Source organism: Melanerpes formicivorus, unplaced genomic scaffold (genome assembly GCF_026170545.1).
Source record: "Melanerpes formicivorus ecotype bairdi unplaced genomic scaffold, bMelFor1.0.p_v2 SCAF_8, whole genome shotgun sequence".
Taxonomy (NCBI): domain Eukaryota; kingdom Metazoa; phylum Chordata; class Aves; order Piciformes; family Picidae; genus Melanerpes; species Melanerpes formicivorus.
Window position 1 is genome coordinate 16,213,541 of NW_027142360.1, and position 19,856 is coordinate 16,233,396.

Consider the following 19,856-nt stretch of genomic DNA (forward strand, 5'->3'; position numbering starts at 1 on the left):
ATTTAATAAGCCAATAATAAACACCCCTACTGTTAATATTAACAGAAAGTGCACAAAGTTGTGCTCCGCCCAACTGTGTCAGTGCTTGCGAGCTGTGTGCTCTCAGCAGCGAATGACAGATGGTCAAGCACTGTGAGCACCACAGCTCCACTTGAAAATGTGAAGGTCACACCAAAAAGGAGAACAGGGCTTGGGAGCAGAATGACAGGTGAGACCCTTCAGTGACAGTGGCCATCAGGAAAAGAGTAAACTCAGTAAACTATGTAATTTAGAGCGACTGTGACATTTATGGTATGGAATACTTCCATCGGCCAGCTTGGGGCAGCTGTCCTGGCTTTCACGGCTCTTAGCTTCAGCACCTGGTCAACTCAAAACTGATGAAGATCTTGATCATTATGGAGTCTCACACACCATGGCTAGAAAAGAAAGTGTCGTGTCAACTTTGTTTTCACTGCATCAGGTCTTCTAAAAAATGAAGCATTCCTGAGCAGAATATTAATTCTATAGTTCTTTCCCAGCAAAACCAGAACACAGCAGTATAAACATCATCACAAATTGTATCAGTCTTAAATCCCAGTCGCACTTAAAGAAGAACGGAGGGTAAAAGGCTGAAATACACTCTGTTCCTGTCAAAAAAAACCAAGGAAGGAAAGAGTGGAGAAGCTGGTCATCATATGGCCAAGTTGTGAACCACAGCAAACATGTCAGAAGCAGTGCTCAAGCTAAAACTTTGACCTGCAGAGATCTTGTTACAGTAGAAAACACAGCCAAGTCTTGCTTAACAGTTCCAGACATCCTTGTCTTACTGATTTTTTTTATGCTTTCCTGCAAAAGAAGTGTAATTCTTTTAACCCAGGATAATTCTTTACTGCAGGGTTTAATTACAAGGCCCCCACCGTCTTCTTCAGGGTAGTTCAGATGCTTGTCTCTTCCTGAAAGAGCATGGCTGCAGAACTACTGCTTTCTCTGTGTTTTGGTGACACAGGCAGGATAGACACTGCACGATGCAAATTGTGCCAGTCCCAAAGTAAGTCATCTTGGCACAACCCTATTCCCCCATGGAGTAAAGTTGCTCAAGGGCTTACATTATGACTCTCATAATTCATACATTGACTTGCTCTGGTGTAGCAAAACTATATCCTGCCCTTTATTTCAGGCTCTTGGCAGCCTGGTAAGGGTAAATAGCATCAAGTGGAATGAAAATTAATTACAATTAAAAACTTTCAATTAAAATAAGCCACTGAGCTTTGCTTTTGCAATGAAAATTCAGAAAATTATCATTAGTCTGTCCTCATAATTTCTCTATGTGGTGAAAAGCCAAGAGTATTATTTTTCCCACTTCAGTGAAGATTCTTCTCATGATGCCATCATTTTGGGTATACAACCATTTATTAGGTTATGGAATAGTCAGCCAAAGGAATCTGTGAGTCTCTTTTCTCTGAGATATTAAAAACTAAACTAGTAGAAATAATCAGTGCATTAACAAGGATGGACAGTATATTTATACAAGTGGTTCCTTCTTTAGTATCTGTGGTACTGTGAGTTTAAAAACAATGGTGTACTGTGAGTTTAAAAACAATGGTGTGCAGTGATTCCAGACTTTCATTAAGAAAGACTTTGCTTTGTGGCTTATTGTCAAATAGCATATATTCTATTGTTATTGGCTACTTCTGTGAGTATATGGCCTCATATTTTCTAATTGACACAAATAAAATCCAACACATTTCATTGTGTTAAATGTTTCTTTACAGTACTCTTTAAATTGTACAAAAACCCCACGTGAAACTCATAATTTGCTGGACTAAAGTGCATCAGTTAACTTTTACAGGTGCTGTTGGTCTGAAAAGCCTGTTAATCTCAAGGAATTAGCATTTCATTGGAAAGAATAATAATTACACAGCTTGATAGCCACTATACACACCACACAGAAAATAGTCATGCAACTGATCAAACCCACTATGTATTCAAATAAGAAGTACAGTCAACCAGTCTTATCTAAAGTAACTATTTCACTGCCTCAGACAGCAGGTGGAATCTGTATCTATGTGGTCATCCTATAACTTGGTGGAAGTTGTACAAATTCCACACAATAGAGTGCAAGCAACTTCTACTATAAAAACTGGCATCCAGAAGGCCCTGTGGTACAAAGTTTGGAATTGGATTCAAGCACTGCTGAAGTTCATGAAACTCCAAATCCTAGCTCATGATCCAAAATGCTCTCCAACTAGAACACCACATATTTGGCATTTAACCACTGACATACAGGCTTAGGGCAAAATACCTGGTCTTCCTAGGTAAGTAATTTGTAATGACTTCTGGCTTTATTCATTACACACATGCAACATAGACAATATAGCAATACATGTGTAAATTATTGGTAAAGCCTTGTATAGCAAGGGTATAATTAGCTGGCATAGCTTCATCTCCAAAACACAACTCCAAACCTATCAAGACAGCAATATATCTCTATTTACTTCACAGACTACTAAAATGCTAGGTGATGAAAGGGAAAAATCACAGAAGGTGTCTGTGGTCAACAGAAGCACAGTATAAAGAAGAGATGGGGAGTAAGAAGCAATGAGAGGGGCAGAGACACAAACAGGGATAAAAAGGTGTGCTAAATCATGGGCAAGGATGGTATGTGCATACCATCACCTTCCTTCTTAGGATCAGTGACGAACTCATATGCATGGGTTTTGAAAATCACTTAAGAAATCGGCTATTTGGAATTTCAAGGATCAGAAACATTTACAGTCAATTCAAATAGTACATTTTTTGCCACCCAGATGAACAATAGGTCTTGTGTGACATTGTAAACTCCAATATCACTGCTAAACGTTGTAATACTCACAATGCACTGCTCTGGGCTCTCTGTTGGTTGGAAGAAAATGACACAAAATATCCTTCACTGATTTCTGTATCCCAGTCAGGAAGGTATCTTGCAAATATCAGTTTCTTGTTAATCTGAGGTGAAATTCCACCCCCAATTGTACCATTGCTAATCTAAAAATTGGTTTGGGGCACATTTTATACATTTCTCTCTTTCTCTTTTTTTCCCCTTCCACTGCTGTTGTTGTTTCTTAAAGACAACGTTTAGTATGAGAAAGTCCTGTAATTATCCATAGTAAACTTTCCAGCATGGGTTTTCCCATCTCTCTTCCCTCATTTTCCAGAGCTGTAGGTCAACAAGTTGCAAAAAACAGATAGATAGATATGTATACAAAGATTATTCTAGAGCTAAAGATGCCTGTTCAATAGCACACTCACAAAGTGTAATGGGTCTGTATGTGTTGAAACACACAGAACAAACGTAAGACTCAGTCCAGCCAAGCATTATAAATCCTTGTTGATTTCTAGGAAGCAGAAGCTACTCAAGTGTCTTTCAAGGTATCAACATGACTTGGCAAGATCATTAGGGAACGCTGTGTTCCACAGGACACCAGGTACATGCACATATTGAAGTGCTTGGGAAACTGCTTGGAATCTTTCAGGATTTGCTTTCTTTTGAAAAATCAAGCCCTGGAATTCAGTAATCAACTAAATAGCTCTGTGTAAGCCTTTTATTATTGGAAATCAGCCTTGATGGAGCTTTTCATGATGAACAGAGATTTGGCCATAGTTCAGATTCCTGAGGAGTGCTTTAGAGTTCACCCAGTTTTAAAGACTGAGTAATTAAAATAAAATGAGGCTTTGGACTGGTTATCCCCTAACTAAGTTAATTGCATGACAAGTTTCAACTCAAATTTTATACAACAGAAACTCTGCATATTTTTCCACTTGCTGAAGCAATATTTAATGGAAAAGTTGTTTCTTGTTTTGTCTACAACATTTATACTGAAAACTTGTTTGGCTTTTTTTCTTCCTTTCTTTCTTTTTCTTATTTTCAGGGTCTTAATTTCATTTTGGGCCAGACATGCACATAATGGTAAGGCTTTCACCACCTACTACTACACATAGTTTCTGCCATCCAGACAATAATTTAAAACCTTACGTTTGGCATTTGATTTTTCCAAAGTAACCACAATTAGGCAACTATTTGATGATGAGATGTAATTATTTTATCAATTTAACCAGCAGGAAGAACTTTCAAGTGCCCTACTCTCATGCATAAGTGGAAGTCTCTCAAATTCCATTCAATAGAATAGAAACTTCTGCAAAAGTTGTCCTCATCTTTGTGGAACAAGGTTGCAAAGAGCAAATTTCAGATGGTAAATAATTTCTGGGAACCCTGCCACAAAATCTTCGAGCAAGAACTTAATTCTGCTTGAAAGATTGAAGTAAATGTTCCGTAGATGAGGAATGTATAGCACAGCTGCTTATCTGCAGATCCAGCAAGCCAAAATCTTTTTCCTATAAAGAACTACATTTATATCAATATTGGTGGAGTTTTGCCTGCATAAACAAAAAGCAATTTTTGCTCTGGATCCTTTTCAGCAGTTCCTGTTTGAATGCTATGTTAAAATTCTCTATAAGCCAAATATGAAATTATACTTCCATGATCATTTTGGTCTGGTCAAAAGAAATTATTGTTTTCTCAACTATGTCTGTGCTCTGTAACGTTTAACTTACCAAAAATCACTGTGTTAAATGAAATCTAAAGACTCTTCTGTCTAATGCATTATCTGAAGATACTAACAGATTTGAGCAATCTCAGCAACTTCCTATAAGCTTGTATAAAATAAAGCTTCCTGATACAAATGGAAACTGTCATCCAATTTTCAGAACTTATAAAATCGTCAATAATTTCACATGAGCAATAGCATTAGGCCATTCACTGATAAGACAGCCCAGAGAACTTACCAAAGCTGAGCTAGACTTGCTGTCACTAAAACAGTCAGCTTCAAGATTAAGTCCAAATCAGATGCTAAGAGAAAACAGAAATTCTAGCAGCTTCTATAACTGACTTAAATAAGTCCAGTGCAAGCAACAAAATGCTGCCACCTAGAGAGATGAAGGAAAACCCAATACTAAGTAGTTCAAAGAACTGTATCATGAATGGCAGCATAAAATTTAGCTGCTGTACCTGAGTCTGGAGTCAAATTGTGGGGTTTGGTTTTGTTTTTTCCCAATTAGGGAGCCTCTTCCTGCCTTTTCTTTTTCTTTTTATTTTTTTAATGCTCTATTTCAATACATTATCTTTTAAAATAATTTTCTTTTTTCCCATACTCAAATTAAGGGTTATATCAGCTTCTGCTGTGGGGATCACAGTGCACTCTTTAGGGGGGCAATTACGTAGGCTGACCATTTGGGTTACCTTGTATGCAGTTTTGACAACCTCACATCCTTGCAATAACCAATCCCACCGTGTTTCTTTCTTTACAAATTCAGTTCAGATCTGGGGAAGGAAGGGCCCTACCAAGTGTCCATTCTACAAGTTTCTTTCTTGTACCAATCTGCAGAATTCAAGGACGTGCTTTTTCGAGGCAGGTAACAAGAATCCCGGTGACTACTTATTAAACGGTGTGGAAGCCTTTGTTTATGTGCAGTCTTCCACAACTGAAAGACACAGTATTTATTTCCAAGGAATCATACATGGTTTGAAGAAAAAGTGTTCTATCATGTTGTTTTTCAAAACTGGAAGACATACCTTGGCTTTGAATAAATGTGACACCGTCCCACATAGCAAACTGCTGGCCAAGCTGTCAGCCTATGGTGTGGACGGGAGCACACTGCGATGGGTTAGGAACTGGCTGGATGGCCGAGCCCAGAGAGTGGTGGTGAATGGTGCCACATCCAGCTGGCAGCCAGTCACTAGTGGTGTGCCCCAAGGATCAGTGCTGGGCCCTGTGCTCTTTAACATCTTGATTGATGATCTGGATGAGGGCATTGAGTCCATCATCAGTAAATTTGCTGACGACACCAAGCTGGGGGCAGGAGTTGATCTGCTGGAGGGTAGAGAGGCTCTGCAGAGAGACCTCGACAGGCTGGACAGATGGGCAGAATCCAACGGCATGAGATTTAACACATCCAAGTGCCGGGTTCTGCACATTGGCCACAACAATCCCATGCAGTGCTACAGGCTGGGGTCAGAGTGGCTGGAGAGCAGCCAGGCAGAAAGGGACCTGGGGGTACTGGTCGATGGTAGGCTGAACATGAGCCTGCAGTGTGCCCAGGCAGCCAAGAGGGCCAATGGCATCCTGGCCTGCATCAGGAACAGTGTGGCCAGCAGGAGCAGGGAGGTCATTCTGCCCCTGTATACTGCACTGGTTAGGCCACACCTCGAGTACTGTGTCCAGTTCTGGGCCCCTCAGTTTAGGAAGGAGGTTGACTTGCTGGAACGAGTCCAGAGAAGAGCAACAAAGTTGGTGAGGGGTTTGGAACACAAGCCCTATGAGGAGAGGCTGAGGGAGCTGGGGTTGCTCAGCCTGGAGAAGAGGAGACTCAGGGGTGACCTTATCACTCTCTACAACTACCTGAAGGGAGGTTGTAGACAGGCGGATGATGGTCTCTTCTCCCAGGCAGCCAGTACCAGAACAAGAGGACACAGTCTCAGGCTGCGCCAGGGGAGGTTCAGGTTGGATGTTAGGAAGAAGTTCTATACAGAAAGAGTGATTGCGCTATGGAATGGGTTGCCCGGGGAGGTGGTGGAGTCGCCGTCATTGAAGGTGTTCAGAAGGAGACTTGATGGGGTGCTTGGTGCCATGGGTTAGCTGTTTGGGTGGGTTGGATTGGTTGATGGGTTGGACACGATGATCTTGAAGGTCTCTTCCAACATGGTTTGGTTTATTCTAATAAAGTTTATTCTAATAATCCCGGTGACTATTTATTTGACGGTGTGGAAGCCTTTGTTTATGTGCAGTCTTCCACAACTGAAAGACACAGTATTTATTTCCAAGGAATCATACATGGTTTGAAGAAAAAGTGTTCTATCATGTTGCTTTTCAAAACTGGAAGACATACCTTGGCTTTGAATAAATGTACAGCAGCTCTGCTGATTTCAGTGTAAGCCGCACCTGCACAGCCGTGCACAGAATGCGATCTGTAAACTCCAGCATAAATTGTGTTTTCATTCTCTGTGATACCTATCATCTCCTCAGACACCTTTGTGCTCACTGCCAGCTGTCAGTGTTCCGCACAATTAAACTTCTAGGGATTTAAAAACTGCACGGAATCTCATGAGTGGAGGAGACACATTCACATTATGATCATTTGATAAAATATACCAAAGTAGTGTTCTAAATATACCAAAGTAGCGTTCTCGCTTTTAAAAACAAACAAAAAGTTACTCCTAACGTTTGTTTGTGTTATTTTACACAACACTAAATTTAATGTCTCCTTTCCCAAACCCAGGTTAGCCTCTTATGATGCACTTTAAATGGGCAAAAACTCATCGACAATAAATCTGCCAACTAGAGCGATCTTCCCCAGAAACTTCTAAATTCAATATATTCCAAAGGATGGGATGCTTTTACTCAGAAAACAACTACTGTAGGCGCTATTTTCAGACCTGATGCATCACAGAGTTAGCTTTTACGGGTGATCCTGCAGTTATTGATAAATCTCTCACTGGAGTTGCAATTTCTGTTGTTCTTTCCCCAGTGAAATTGGGGTGCTTCTCGGGGCACTGGTTTTGTAGCCATTTCCCCTTCTGCTGATGCGCGGGGCCCAGGCGCGCTCCGCCCCCCACACCTCGCCTCCATTTCCCAGAGTGCGGCGCGGGAGCGGGCCAGGAAGTCTCGTGCGCCTGAGTCAGGGGAGGAGGGCGAGCTGCTGCCGGGCGCTGGCGATGGAGACCCTCTCTCCGGACTGGGAGTTCGACCGCCTCGACGACGGCTCGCAGAGTGAGCGAGGGCGGGGCGGAAGGGGCTAGCACTGGGCCAGCAGTCCTGCGGCGGTAACCGCTACAGAATGGGGGAGGCGAGGGCTGAGGAGACCCTGGTTCCTTCCTGGAACCCTTCTGGCCCCTCGACGTCGCTGCAATTAGCGGTGGGATCGGGAGGGAGGGAAGGGGAGGGGGTAGGGGGAGGCGGGGAGAAGCAATCGTGGGAGCTGTGGGAGGTCACCTCCCCAGCCTCCCTCACGGACCCTGCCCTGTGCGGGGAGCCGGCCACTCGCCGCGCCCCTTCCCTCGGCCGCCAGCCCCGTGCTGCTCCTCCTCCGGTCAGGCCTGCGGGGGTGGGCTGTTGCGGTGACATTTTTTCCTGCCACCGTCCTTTCCATAGTTGTTGGGTGCTGTTTTGGCGTGAGAGAGTGGCTTTTCCAGCCTTTCCTCTCTGGGGTGCTGCCTCTAGTGTGGCAGGGAGGGGGGAGGCAGGCTTGCGTGACTTCGTTTTCTTGCACGACCCGGGCAGGAGGAACAAGTGCTTGTCATGGGGAGGGGGTTTCTTACCTTCTCGACCATTTCTCCTGGCTCACGAGTCTTTACGGCTGCTGCCTTGGTTAGCCATAGAAGTCACACCGAGATAAGTTAGTTGTATGCAGCTTCCGCTGCGTGGAGTTGGGCAGTCAGTCACTTGCAGTTTCACCTTTCTGAAATAATGAAATCAAACCTTGTGATGCTTAAGCCTTTGGCAGTGGGTTTGCATGACCATCAAAATTCACGTTTTTCTCAGCATGTGGATGTGACCCACTTTCTAAATGGGGAACGTATATGGTTGTCACACTAATACACGCTGTAAATTGGACCGTGCCAAATTAATTACATCTGGTGTTGCTGTGGAATAATGTCACTCATGGACCAACTGTTTCACATGTAATATTATCCCAAGGGATGATACTGTTTATCCAATATTAATTTAATCTGTATTTCAGTGGAAATTGAAACTGTCCCATGCTGAGAGTTTGACCAGTTCTCTAGCTGCAGAATAGAAAATGTGGTATCTAAAAAAACCCACAATGCTAGATCTCCAGTAGTTTGACTGTGACATTAAGTGCACCTAGGAGAACTTTTATGTGATTCCGTTAGCACCATCTTGCTGATCAAACAGGCTGATCTGTGGAGAATGCAAAATTCACCTAGAGAAAGGCTGAACAAAACTCCTTGAAGAACACTTCTTGTTGCTGTTGTCTATTTTCTTTTTGTACCTTTATCACTAACCTTTAGCAAGTGTAATTGCTCAACTGAGGACACAAGATAGTAAATCTGGTTCATTGCCTCTCTGTCCTAGATGTTTATGGACATAGCACTAGAAAATCCTGCTGTGACAGTAAGGCCTTTGAATATTGATATTGCTGATTTTTTTTATGTTAAAAGATTCATCTGGGGGCTCTGTAGTGCTGACCAGATCTCCCTCATTGTTCCAATTGTAATGCTTTTCATTGTACCACCGGGAGAAAATAAAGCAAAGTTTATTCTAAACAAATTATATCTTGTGGAATATGTCTGCTGCTTGAAAAAAACCCCCAAACTACCTAATTTCTGGGATTTAGTTTTTCTTTCTCCATGTAAGCCAGCTTATTTAGGAATTTTTTCCTGCATCTTAAAAAGCTTCCCCTAACTCCAAGTAATTATTATTTTTTATCAGTTCAACTCTGCCTATAGCTTTTGCTGTCTTGCCTCTCAAATAGTGAGAAATTATTCATACCTGTCTCATATTTTATATGATCACTACAAGGTCAATGGGTGTATAGAGTTAATTTAAGTATTTGGAAATAGTTACTATCAGTTATATATGAGTATTGCTAAAATCCATCACTTGGCTGCTCAGAATGTGACAATTTGTGGGTCCTCTGGCAGAGCACCGGTGGAAGATTTCATTTGAGAAATGCTGCCTGTTTCACAGGGATTTGATTTCAACAGCATTGCCAGTTTCCTGCTCTTGTATGACTTAGAAGCTTTTTCTGTTAGTCTGTAAAGCCCCGATGTCTCTGTCAGTTTCTTTGCTCTTTGTTTTTTTGTGCAAAGGAAGGAGAAGCACCCCTCTAATTCTAAATCTTTGTACTCCAGATTTTCTATCAGTAAGGTACTGAAGCTGACATGCTTAGGTAGTTAAACTCTGTTCTGAAGGGCTCTGTGTCCATCAATGTCTTAATGGTTTTCTGCAGCCAAGCTTCCAAAAAACGCCCTGGAAGGAGCCTGAAAGATGAGATGAATCTGATGGAAGAGACTAATACAATGCTACAACTCAAGGCTGCATGTCAGTGTCTGGAGTGCATGCTGCTGATGGAGAGTTTTTTGTTCACTTGCTTTGGAACCGTTTACATGAAACTCAGTCTTCTTACTTTGACAGTGTCTGTGCACTGTCTAGGTTGCAGGTACAGGCTGAACCCTATGGCACTCATGCAGAACTTAGTGTGGGAGAGTATACTGTGCTTCTTTTCAGTCCATATGGCTGGCATTGATGCTGGCTTCAAAGTACTAGCTTAGAACTGGTTCAGGACTTCACTTCAGTCATTTCTGCTCTCAGTCTCAGCCTTTCTGTGCACAGTCCTTCCCACATTTTTGTTACTAATTTATCCTTACTCATTTCTCCCCTTATGCCCTGTGCAGTGCCTCAGACAAATATTTCATTATCTGCAAAAAATGTTTAAGTGCTAATTGATTCAGCAGTGCTCTCCTGCTGAAGTAGTCATCACATTTGGCTCAGTTACTGGCAACATGGACAAGTAAGAAGTTAAACAGGCAGAACAGAATTTATTTTCTTTTTTCCCCACTTGCTAGAGCAGTCAGGTTGCTAAAGTGTGAAAGGGGCACATATAAAGCTACATGAGAGTTAAATCCTTGCTTAGGAAAAGTTCAGTTTTTTGCCAAACTTTATCTGACTTTCACAATTCTGTTTTCAAGAAATAGCAGGAAATGACAAGCTGTTAACTTGTTGCCCAGTTATGGGGAAGACACTTCAGTCTTTGCATGAAAAAGGATTGTACTTTCTTTCTGAGCACAGAAGCCTTGAGCTGTAGTAATTCAATCCATAGTTCAGATCATGTAACTAAGTTATTGTATGTAATTTGGGGAAGTGGGGAGTGGGTAGGAAAGGAGACAGGGATGTCTTAACCTGGGAAGGATAGGAAAAAAAAAGTCAGGGTAGAGTGAATGTAACTTTTGTGGACCAATTGCTTATAGACTTGCCTTTGCAAATTCCACTGTTATTGGTGTTTGACAGCTGAATGTTACTTCTTGAACCTACTTGCTGGAAACAGCACAGACAGCTGTGCATTTCCATGTGACATGCTAAATGGCAGAAAAGCTCTGCTTGGAAATGGTGAATTTGTAAGTGGGAGGAATGATTAAAAGACACAAACTTCCCATATAATGCCCAAATAACTTACTGAGAGGGTGAAAGGAGGATTGCTACTAATACAGCTGCTACTCAGGCCAAAATGATCAGGCATATTGCCTCAAAGTTGGAGTATAATTGCATATGTAATGGCTCAGCTGACTGGTAGAATCACCTCCTATGTTAGGATTTCTGCAGTTGTTTCACTGCCAGCATCTAGATGTGATTCTCAGGTTTGTCAAGATCTTAAGTTTGAAAATATATGTAAATTAAAAAAAAAAAAGTAACCTGCAAACTCCTTTGATGTTTGATATTCTTGAAGTAGCATTTTAATTTCTTTTAAACCAACCCTTTTTTTTTTTGGTACACAAATAAGAACTTTGCATGAAAGATACAGTTGTATTGAGGAAAAATGCTGTAGTAAAATGCGGAATACTAGAGCCAAATAGCAACAAATGAAAACTTTTCTTGAGAAGGTTTTTGATATTGCAGTTTACTGAGAAGTCTCTAAAGCTGTACTGATGTTATCATTTTTCAGAAATTCATGCTGAAGTGCAATTGAAGAATTATGGAAAATTTCTTGAGGAGTATACATCTCAGCTCAAGAGAATCGAAGATGCCTTGGATGACTCTGTTGGAGATGTTTGGGACTTCAGTCTTGATCCCATTGCCTTAAAGGTCTTCATATTTCTAATATGCATTGCAGCTGTTATATTCCTAGTTCTTTTTTTCCCTTCAGAACCTGAGAAGCAAAAGCTTAATGCTTTTGTGCTCTTAGAACTTTGACTTTTGTATTTGAGAAACTTAGTTAATATTGTTTTAGTTATCAAGTAACTAATAAATTGATGCATATAAAAAGATGCTTTCATATTACTGTTTTCCGGTCTTTTGGACTCTAGTGAAAGTTAAATTGATTTACAATCCTTCATGTGTTGGAAATGTTGGTTCCAGCAAAGTTTTTTTCCTTGTGGGTGCTGGCATTTTTATCTGGGTGTTTGGGTTTCAGAAGAGCTCACTAACAGCTGTATAACTGCAGAGCAAAGTGTGCATGTATTTATAGTTGTGTTTTGACTTAGTGGCCCAGGTCCTCCAAGAGGTGGCTGTTTCTTTGGTCATAACTTCTCTCTCTTCTGTGGAATATTGTTTTCTCTTCAATGAATTTGCAAATGCCATTTAAAAGTGCTTTTGTTGCAGTATGGAATTTGTGCTGAAAATGCACTCTGAAGCAATCATCTGTCCAAATAATTTGAATAAATTCTGTGTAGGGTCACCACAGTGCTAGGCGTGTATGAACTAGTCAGTATCATGGCTGACTTCAGTATAAAATACCAGTCCCTGCATAGAGATATGCATGATGTGTCCTGTTTCCTACATTTGAGATTCTTAGTTATTGTTTTAGGTTTCCTGAGCTGTGTTTTTTTTCACATGCTCCATAACAACTGTGCTTTTGCTTTCCAAGTAAATTGTTGTAAGCAGTGTGTAGTATCCCAGTAGTTGTTTGCATTTCTGCTTAGAGTGAAAGGAAAGGTATTTCCATTTAAATGTGAAGAACAAAGGTTTCCCACAGCATAGGTTGCCAGTAATGTGCAGTTATTGCTGACTTACTACTGACCCTATTTGTGATTTAATTGAGGATGGGGAGGAAAATGCATACCTGGTTGGATAAATGTGTTTGTAACCAGTATTTTATAACGTTGTTCCTCTCTTGGTTTGGGGGTTATGTGGGTTTGGGGGTTTTGTGGGTTTGCTTGGGTTTTAAGTATTATTTATTTTGTAAATTTTAGCTTTTGCCATATGAACAGTCTTCCCTACTGGAGCTCATAAAGACAGAAAACAAAGTAAGTGCTTTATGCTTTAAAGAAAAAAGAATAAATTAAAAACACAGAGTTATTTTAGCTAAACCCAAGCCCTCTAAATGTGACTCAATTTGTAATGTTTATGGTCTTTTTTTCACCCTCTTTGAGTCTAGGTTCTAAACAAAGTGATAACTGTTTATGCTGCTCTCTGCTGTGAAATAAAGAAGTTAAAATATGAGGTAAGTTCAGCTGTCTTTTATTACTATGTGTGAAAATATTTGCAAATTGACTAGCTGATCTATAGAGTAATTCCTTAGTAGTAAAAAAAAAGGATATCTAAATTGTGTAGCATGATTTCATATATTCTATTTATTAAAAAAACATTTCTTCTTTTGTTCTTAGGCAGAAACAAAATTTTATAATGGCCTCTTGTTTTATGGAGAGGGAGGTAAGTAACTACCTCCATCATAAAATCTTGTAGTTTTGTGGTGCTGCTTCAGGTTATATTAAATGCTACAATAGCTGTAATGGGATGGAAGCATGCTTTCTCTCTGTCTTTGACTGATGAACACTGAAGTACAGACTTGGAGGTTATGGGGATATATGTTAGTGTCCTGAGTTAGCTTAAGATAACAATGAGGTATATGTGCAAAGCCCTGTTACCTGCAGTAAGCGTTGTTACATTAACAGGAAGTTTTGTTGCAGCTTTATTTACATGAGAAGTAGGGAGTTTGGGCTGTTGAGGTTGTATTAAATGTGTATAGTACAGCTTCTGTACTGTGGCAGCTATTTTTCAAAGTACAGCACTGAAAAAAACATTTTTCACATGTAAACACATCCTGGATGAGGCTCTGGCCAGCCTGATCTAGTGTAGGGTGTCCCTGCCCATGGCAGGGGAGTTGGAACTAGATGATCCTTGTGGTCCCTTCCAACCCTGAATGAAACTATGAAACTATAAACCAACTGATTTTCTGTTGGGACTAGATTTTACAGTGATTATAGTAAAACAATAAATCTGTAGTTTGATTTTAATAAAACAGAGAAACCATTAGTAAGTAATTTGGACCAAGTCCTGCCTACTTCCCTTGTGCCATGTAGTTGTTCAAGAGAAGTTGCCATGTGTGGCCTTCAAATGCAGGTAATAGAATTTGTACTACTGTTTAGACCATGACATCACGCAGGAGAATAAGTGAATGTAAATGAATTCAATTAATAAACTGAGACCTTGCTTTAGATGAAAGCTGCTTTTGTGTCTTGGAGTTAAACTGATAACCCCTCTGAAAGACTGGTCTTAAGCTTCTACCTTTAAGGATGCTAGCCTGGGAATAAGCACAGAGCTCAGTCCTGAGGACTGAATATATTAATGGATTGATTTAGAGGCACATCACCTAACGTTGTTTTCTGTTTCAGAAATCTGAGAGAAAGGGAAAGCTTTTTCATAGCAGTCTTGTAAAAAGGCTTTTTAAAAGCTTTTCAAGAGCATTGACCATGACAGAACTATTGGGGAATATGAGATCTTTGAGCAAGGGACTTATCATTCTTTTGAGTACTGTATAGGATGACTGTTGTGGTTCAGTTAAGGAATGTGTAGAAGCATGGGGCTGGGTTCTTTTCTTTGTAAATTCTTGCTTCCTATCAGCCTTGATTTTAAGTATCTTATGAGAAAGTGATATGCTGCCAAAGTGACACTAGGACACCCGTGAAAACTCCATGCCTCTAATCTGCAGTAGTCCGACTTCTTTTGTGCTCATGTACTACAGAAGCCATTTGTTATGATGGACATTCTGCAGGGGACACTTCAGAGTGACAGTAACTGAGAAGTCAGGCTTCTGTGGGTTAGGGGGGAATGCAGAAATTGTCCTCCACTTCCATATCCTTCCTTGTAACATCTGCTTTGATACCAGCAAGCTTGCTTACTTAGAGCAGCTGTCAAAGTAACTGGTCCAAGGATGGTTGAAATATATGCAAATACTGTGCTGGCCTTTACCTTCTGTATAAAGAAATGTTTTATTTGTTTCCAGTCTTGTCCTTGGAGCACCTAGGACTGGTCTAGGAACTTTAAGGGAATTAGTTGGATGGGGATGTGCAAAGGGGAAGCATGCAATCTTTAGAATCTTGTCCCAGACACCCATCTTGAAGAAGTGTGAAGTCTCCTTTAGTCTCTGGTGGCTGTTCTAAAAGAACATATTTTATGAAACAATAGACTTGAAATTCTTATGCAGGTTAACTTTCAAGGATAAGTCATTTTTGCTCAGTATAAAAATCTCCAGTCTAGAGCATTAATCTGTCATCACATTAAGACGACTCTATTTTGTCAGGTGGTATTGCAGCTACTCCAGCCAACTGCAACAATTTGACATTGGTGCTGTAATTCCCATTTCTCATAGCATCCTGTTAGCATACTTAGTCATACAAGTTATGCTTTGAAGCTATGGTGATGTGCAGGATGATATGTAGGGGGGGAAAATCAATTTCTTGAGGAGACTATGCTACACAGCTTTTTCTTCTGATTAATGGTGTAGTATTTCCTTTCAGTAAGTAATTAGCACTCAGTGTTCCTTCCAATATAACTACCTAGTGCTTTCATACAGGCTTTTAAAAATGGAAACTTATATGAAGTTGTATAATACATGTCTTCTGGGAAGTATGTTTGGTATTCTTTTTCTTGCAGGTTGTGGGAACGTTTATCCTGTTTTGTGTCTAGCTTGTAAACAATGTATTTTCTAATGAGAAAGAAACATCAAAGATCCAGATTAGGAAAGCAAAATCTTTTGAGGTTCTTTTATTATGCTTATAATAGTGTGCTCCACTTGTATGACAAACAAATGGCTTGGAGGGCAAGCTTCAATGTTAAATGAACAGATACGATACAGGCTTTTGCAAGCATTCAGAAATGTTTGGGGTTTCTTATTTTTAGCCACAGATTCCAGCATGGTAGAAGGAGATTGCCAAATACAGATGGGAAGATTTGTTTCTTTCTTGCAGGTAAAGTATGTTTTGATTGTTTTGACAGCAATTCTAATCTTAATTTTACTTGCAGAATAGGTTTAACAGTCTGCATTATCCTGCCTGCATCCTGCTGAAAGGCATTGCAATCGTTTGATACGTTATTATGTTTCGCCTGCAGACCTGTCACAACCAGCTAGCATTCCACACCGTGCTTTAGATAGTATTTTTGTTTTTATACTTGTAAACTCTGGAAGTCTAATGAGGGAAGAAATTACAGCTTGTGTAATCATTGCTCAAAGAAATTAAATTTGCTTGAGAATTTCAGTAAGAGAAGATAAATTGAAGTTGTTTTGTTTGATGGTGAAGATACCTATTTTTATGGTTTTGATTAGCAAGTTTTAGTTTTCATTGAACACTTGGAATGGATTAATTGTTTCATTATTTTTTTTTTTTAGCTGATAGAAAAAAAGCTTTCCTGTACAATTTGGTTGTTATCCATGAACTATGCATGAAAACAGGATCTGTTTCTTCTGTGTGTTTCCAGTGCTCTGGAGTTTCAGTGTACTGTGGAAATTGTCTTTAATATAGCTTAATTGTCTGTCCTGTTCCCAAAAATGTTTGTTTTAATGCACTGTTGGTTGCAGTACAGTTTCTGTTGAAGCAGAAATTCTGCACAAAGCTTCCAAAATGTGTAAGCAAATTGGAGTTTAACAAAGGTTAAAATTCCTGTTCTTGGTGTGGAGTAGCATGACAGTAGGGCTTTACTGAATCACAACAGGTTGAATGCTATAGGAACTCGTTACTCAACCTCTTTTACTATGCTCAGGAGCAGTTGTTAGGATATCTTGGTTGGGCTATTTTCCCCACTTTTCAAGCTTTGTCCTATCAGCTTTGTCATTTCCATTCTTTATCCTCTATATCTTTCCCAGCAGCTGTTTGAGGCCTTTTAGTGGTTCTGAAATGTGGCTACTGTACAGTTGTATATTTCCAGACTTTTTTTTTTTCCCTCCTTACCAGGATGTTCTGTCTAGGTAGAAGTTGAGAGCAGGGTGACTAGCTGGCTGGATATCTATGTGCATTGCAAACCTACTCTGTAGAACAAGTTTGTTTGTGGAGTATATGCTGATGTGTGTATTCTTAGCCTAAAGACTATAGAAAAATAGAGTAGTATTGCTGGTGAGCCCACTCTGTATGTATGCTATGATGACTTTCTGATTGTTGAGCAACTTGGAAAGAAGGGAGATGCAGGATGTTGCCCCAAAGGGAGGGTTACTATGCTGACATACGTATTTCTTTGGGTAAAGCTGTGAGGAAAACTTACTCCTCATTGGCTTTGCTCTTTTTCAGCTGTTGTGTTCCACCAAATCCACTCAGCAGAAGTCTATATCCATAGACTGGGAAATGCGGTTCTAGTCAATGCTATGAGCATATCCCCAGGGGCAGTGTGAAAATATGAATGAAGATGACAAAAGAGGCAAAATGTTGATTTCATAGAGCTAGTATACACCTACAGGCTTTTTGGCTTTTCTGAGTTCAGGATTTCCTGATTAACTAGATGTAATAGCCTTCGAATCTGCTGTATTAAAACACTTAATTATTGAACCAGTGTTTTGCAGCGTTATTTAGGTATTCATGTTCCTGCAGAAGACAATGTAGTTGAACTCCACAAAAATGATGATCTAGTCAGTGTTCTGTAGCAGCTGATATGCATGTGCTGTTAATTGGACTGTTTCCTGGAAGTTTAAAAGTGGCAGCTGGTGCCCCTTCCCCAGGAAACATGATTGTTTATTATCCATATCTCTGGAACCTGTTGGCTTATATCAGCTACATTTGTTAGAGCAATACAAGTGTAAGATGTAATGACACTTATGTTTTGTGAAAGCTGGTGACTAATAGAAGGCAGAAGCCCAAATAAGTTCTATTTTTGATGGAGAGGAAGAGAGAATTCAGCTGTTAGCCAAGGCAGTCTCTGGCAGGAGCAGCAGGCTGGCTGGGTAGCCAGTGTGGGCTGTCTGCTCTGAAGCTGTCTGTGTGCTGACTGGCTAGACTCATTACATGCTGACTTTTCCCTGGTGGGATTACAGGGTGCATTAATGAGTAAATACTGCTGCAGTTAAGGGAAACACAGATTAATTTATCTTGTTGCTGAAGAAATGCCTTGCTAAAATAGAAATTACGGTAGTCCTTTATGTGGCTAGAGTTGGACTTCTTACTCAGTTTTATTTAACTGAGCTGAGGTTCTGCTTTAGTCAAGCATACCTCTCCCAAGACATTGGCTTGTTTCTTTGTAAGAGTGCTAAACACAAAATATTGCTTTCAGTAGGTACAGGCTTCTGTGTTGATTTCAAATTTGAATTTGGCTATCACCAGCTCCCAAGAGCTTCAAGAGTATGACTCCTGAAAGTGAGGGAAAAGTACAGCCTTTGCTATTAGGGATTTTGGTTTTGAAAGTGCTTGGGCACGTTGTCAAGTCACTTCTTACTGTGTTTGGTAAACTGAACCAATAGTATAAATAGTCCAAGTTGTACTGGAACCTTGTGTTCAGTGGCTTCTTAGCTTAGTCCCAGATCCTTTTTCTGAGCTGTTGGTGTGTTGTTCTCTGTCATGCTGTAGGGCTGTCCACTGACTTGCATTAGCAATGCATTTGGACCTTGGGCTGAGAGTTCATTAGTTCATGTTCAGTGTTTTGGCTGTAATAACACATTGTGTATGAGTAGGCTTTGTAAATGCATTTTGCTTTTCTTGCATTTCAGGAGCTGTCTTGCTTTGTTACCCGATGTTACGAAGTGGTGGTGAATGTAGTGCATCAGTTGGCTGTTCTCTATACCAGCAACAAGTAATTATTTCTTAAAATGCTAAATTGTTTTTCATGTAATTAACCAAATGTATAAAATAAGAATGTTCTGCCTAAGGCATGGTAATTTTTGTGATATTGTTGTCTAGAGATAGAGAGAGTGCTTTGCTGTGCAAATTTGGGCTTCATAAGCCACGATGGAAGTGGATTTGTTTTATTTTCAGAAAAGACAGTGCTTTTATGTGATGAAATGGAAGAATTTGTTTTTTGATGTTTTTTTTGACAGAATTGATGTTTCAGAGTGTTTATGATCAAGATATAAAATTACACTTTTGTCTTTGCTCTGTTTGAGAGATTACTTCTGTTGACTGATAGAGTGGATGCCAGTAGCTTCAGAAGCTTAACAAATCAGGTCACTTCCACAGTCTGTTTTAAATACATACATATTAGTATATATTCTTCACAGAACAAACAACCATGGTTTTAACCTGAAGTTGAGCTTACTTAGGGCTGTTGTGTTTAGCTACTCTGAAAACTGAGAGTTTAGATCTGAATAGAACTGTGTGGCTTTTGATTCGTTCCCCACAGCAGGTAGGATAGCATCGTTTTTCTCAGTTCATAGAGTCATAGAATCAGTAAGGTTGGAAAAGACTTCAAAGATCATTAAGTCCAACCTGTCACCAACGACCTCATGACTACTAAACCATGGCTTCAAGTGCCATGTCCAATCCCTTTTGAACATCTCCAAGGAGGGTGACTGCACCATCTCTCTGGGCAGCACATTCCAATGCCTAACAAATCTCTCAGTGAAGAACTTTCTCCTCACCTTGAGCCTAAACCTCCCCTGGCGCAGCTCTGAGACTGTGTCCTCTTGTTCTGGTGCTGCTTGCCTGGGAGAAGAGACCAACCCCCACCTGTCTACAGTCTCCCTTCAGTTAGTTGTAGAGAGCAATAAATTCTATTTGTTTTAATTTTTGTCTTACACTAGAGCACAAGGTAGACTTTCTAGATGGTGCTGGAGAAAAAGGCTGCATGTATAGCTTGGACATGGCTGGATTTAAATATGTGAAGTGATTTTATACTTCTGGGTCACAGAGAGTGTTATCTATGAAGGCTGTTGGCTGTTAGTATAGCTGAATTAGAACTGTCAGTACACATGCA

At 40.2% G+C, this 19,856-nt stretch overlaps 1 protein-coding gene across 2 annotated transcripts in view; it reads left to right on the forward strand.

The window, feature by feature from the left end:
• Positions 1-7,689: 7,689 nt before the first annotated feature.
• Positions 7,690-19,856, forward strand: part of WASHC4 (WASH complex subunit 4) — a 41,828-nt gene continuing 29,661 nt past the window's right edge. For both annotated transcript variants that reach the window (XM_068142298.1, XM_068142299.1), the window contains exons 1-7: positions 7,690-7,781; positions 11,695-11,834; positions 12,941-12,994; positions 13,126-13,191; positions 13,355-13,400; positions 15,870-15,937; positions 18,655-18,737. In XM_068142298.1, the coding sequence (XP_067998399.1) occupies positions 7,727-7,781; positions 11,695-11,834; positions 12,941-12,994; positions 13,126-13,191; positions 13,355-13,400; positions 15,870-15,937; positions 18,655-18,737 (512 nt within the window). In that variant the 5' untranslated portion in view covers positions 7,690-7,726. The remainder of the gene's footprint in view (positions 7,782-11,694; positions 11,835-12,940; positions 12,995-13,125; positions 13,192-13,354; positions 13,401-15,869; positions 15,938-18,654; positions 18,738-19,856) is intronic.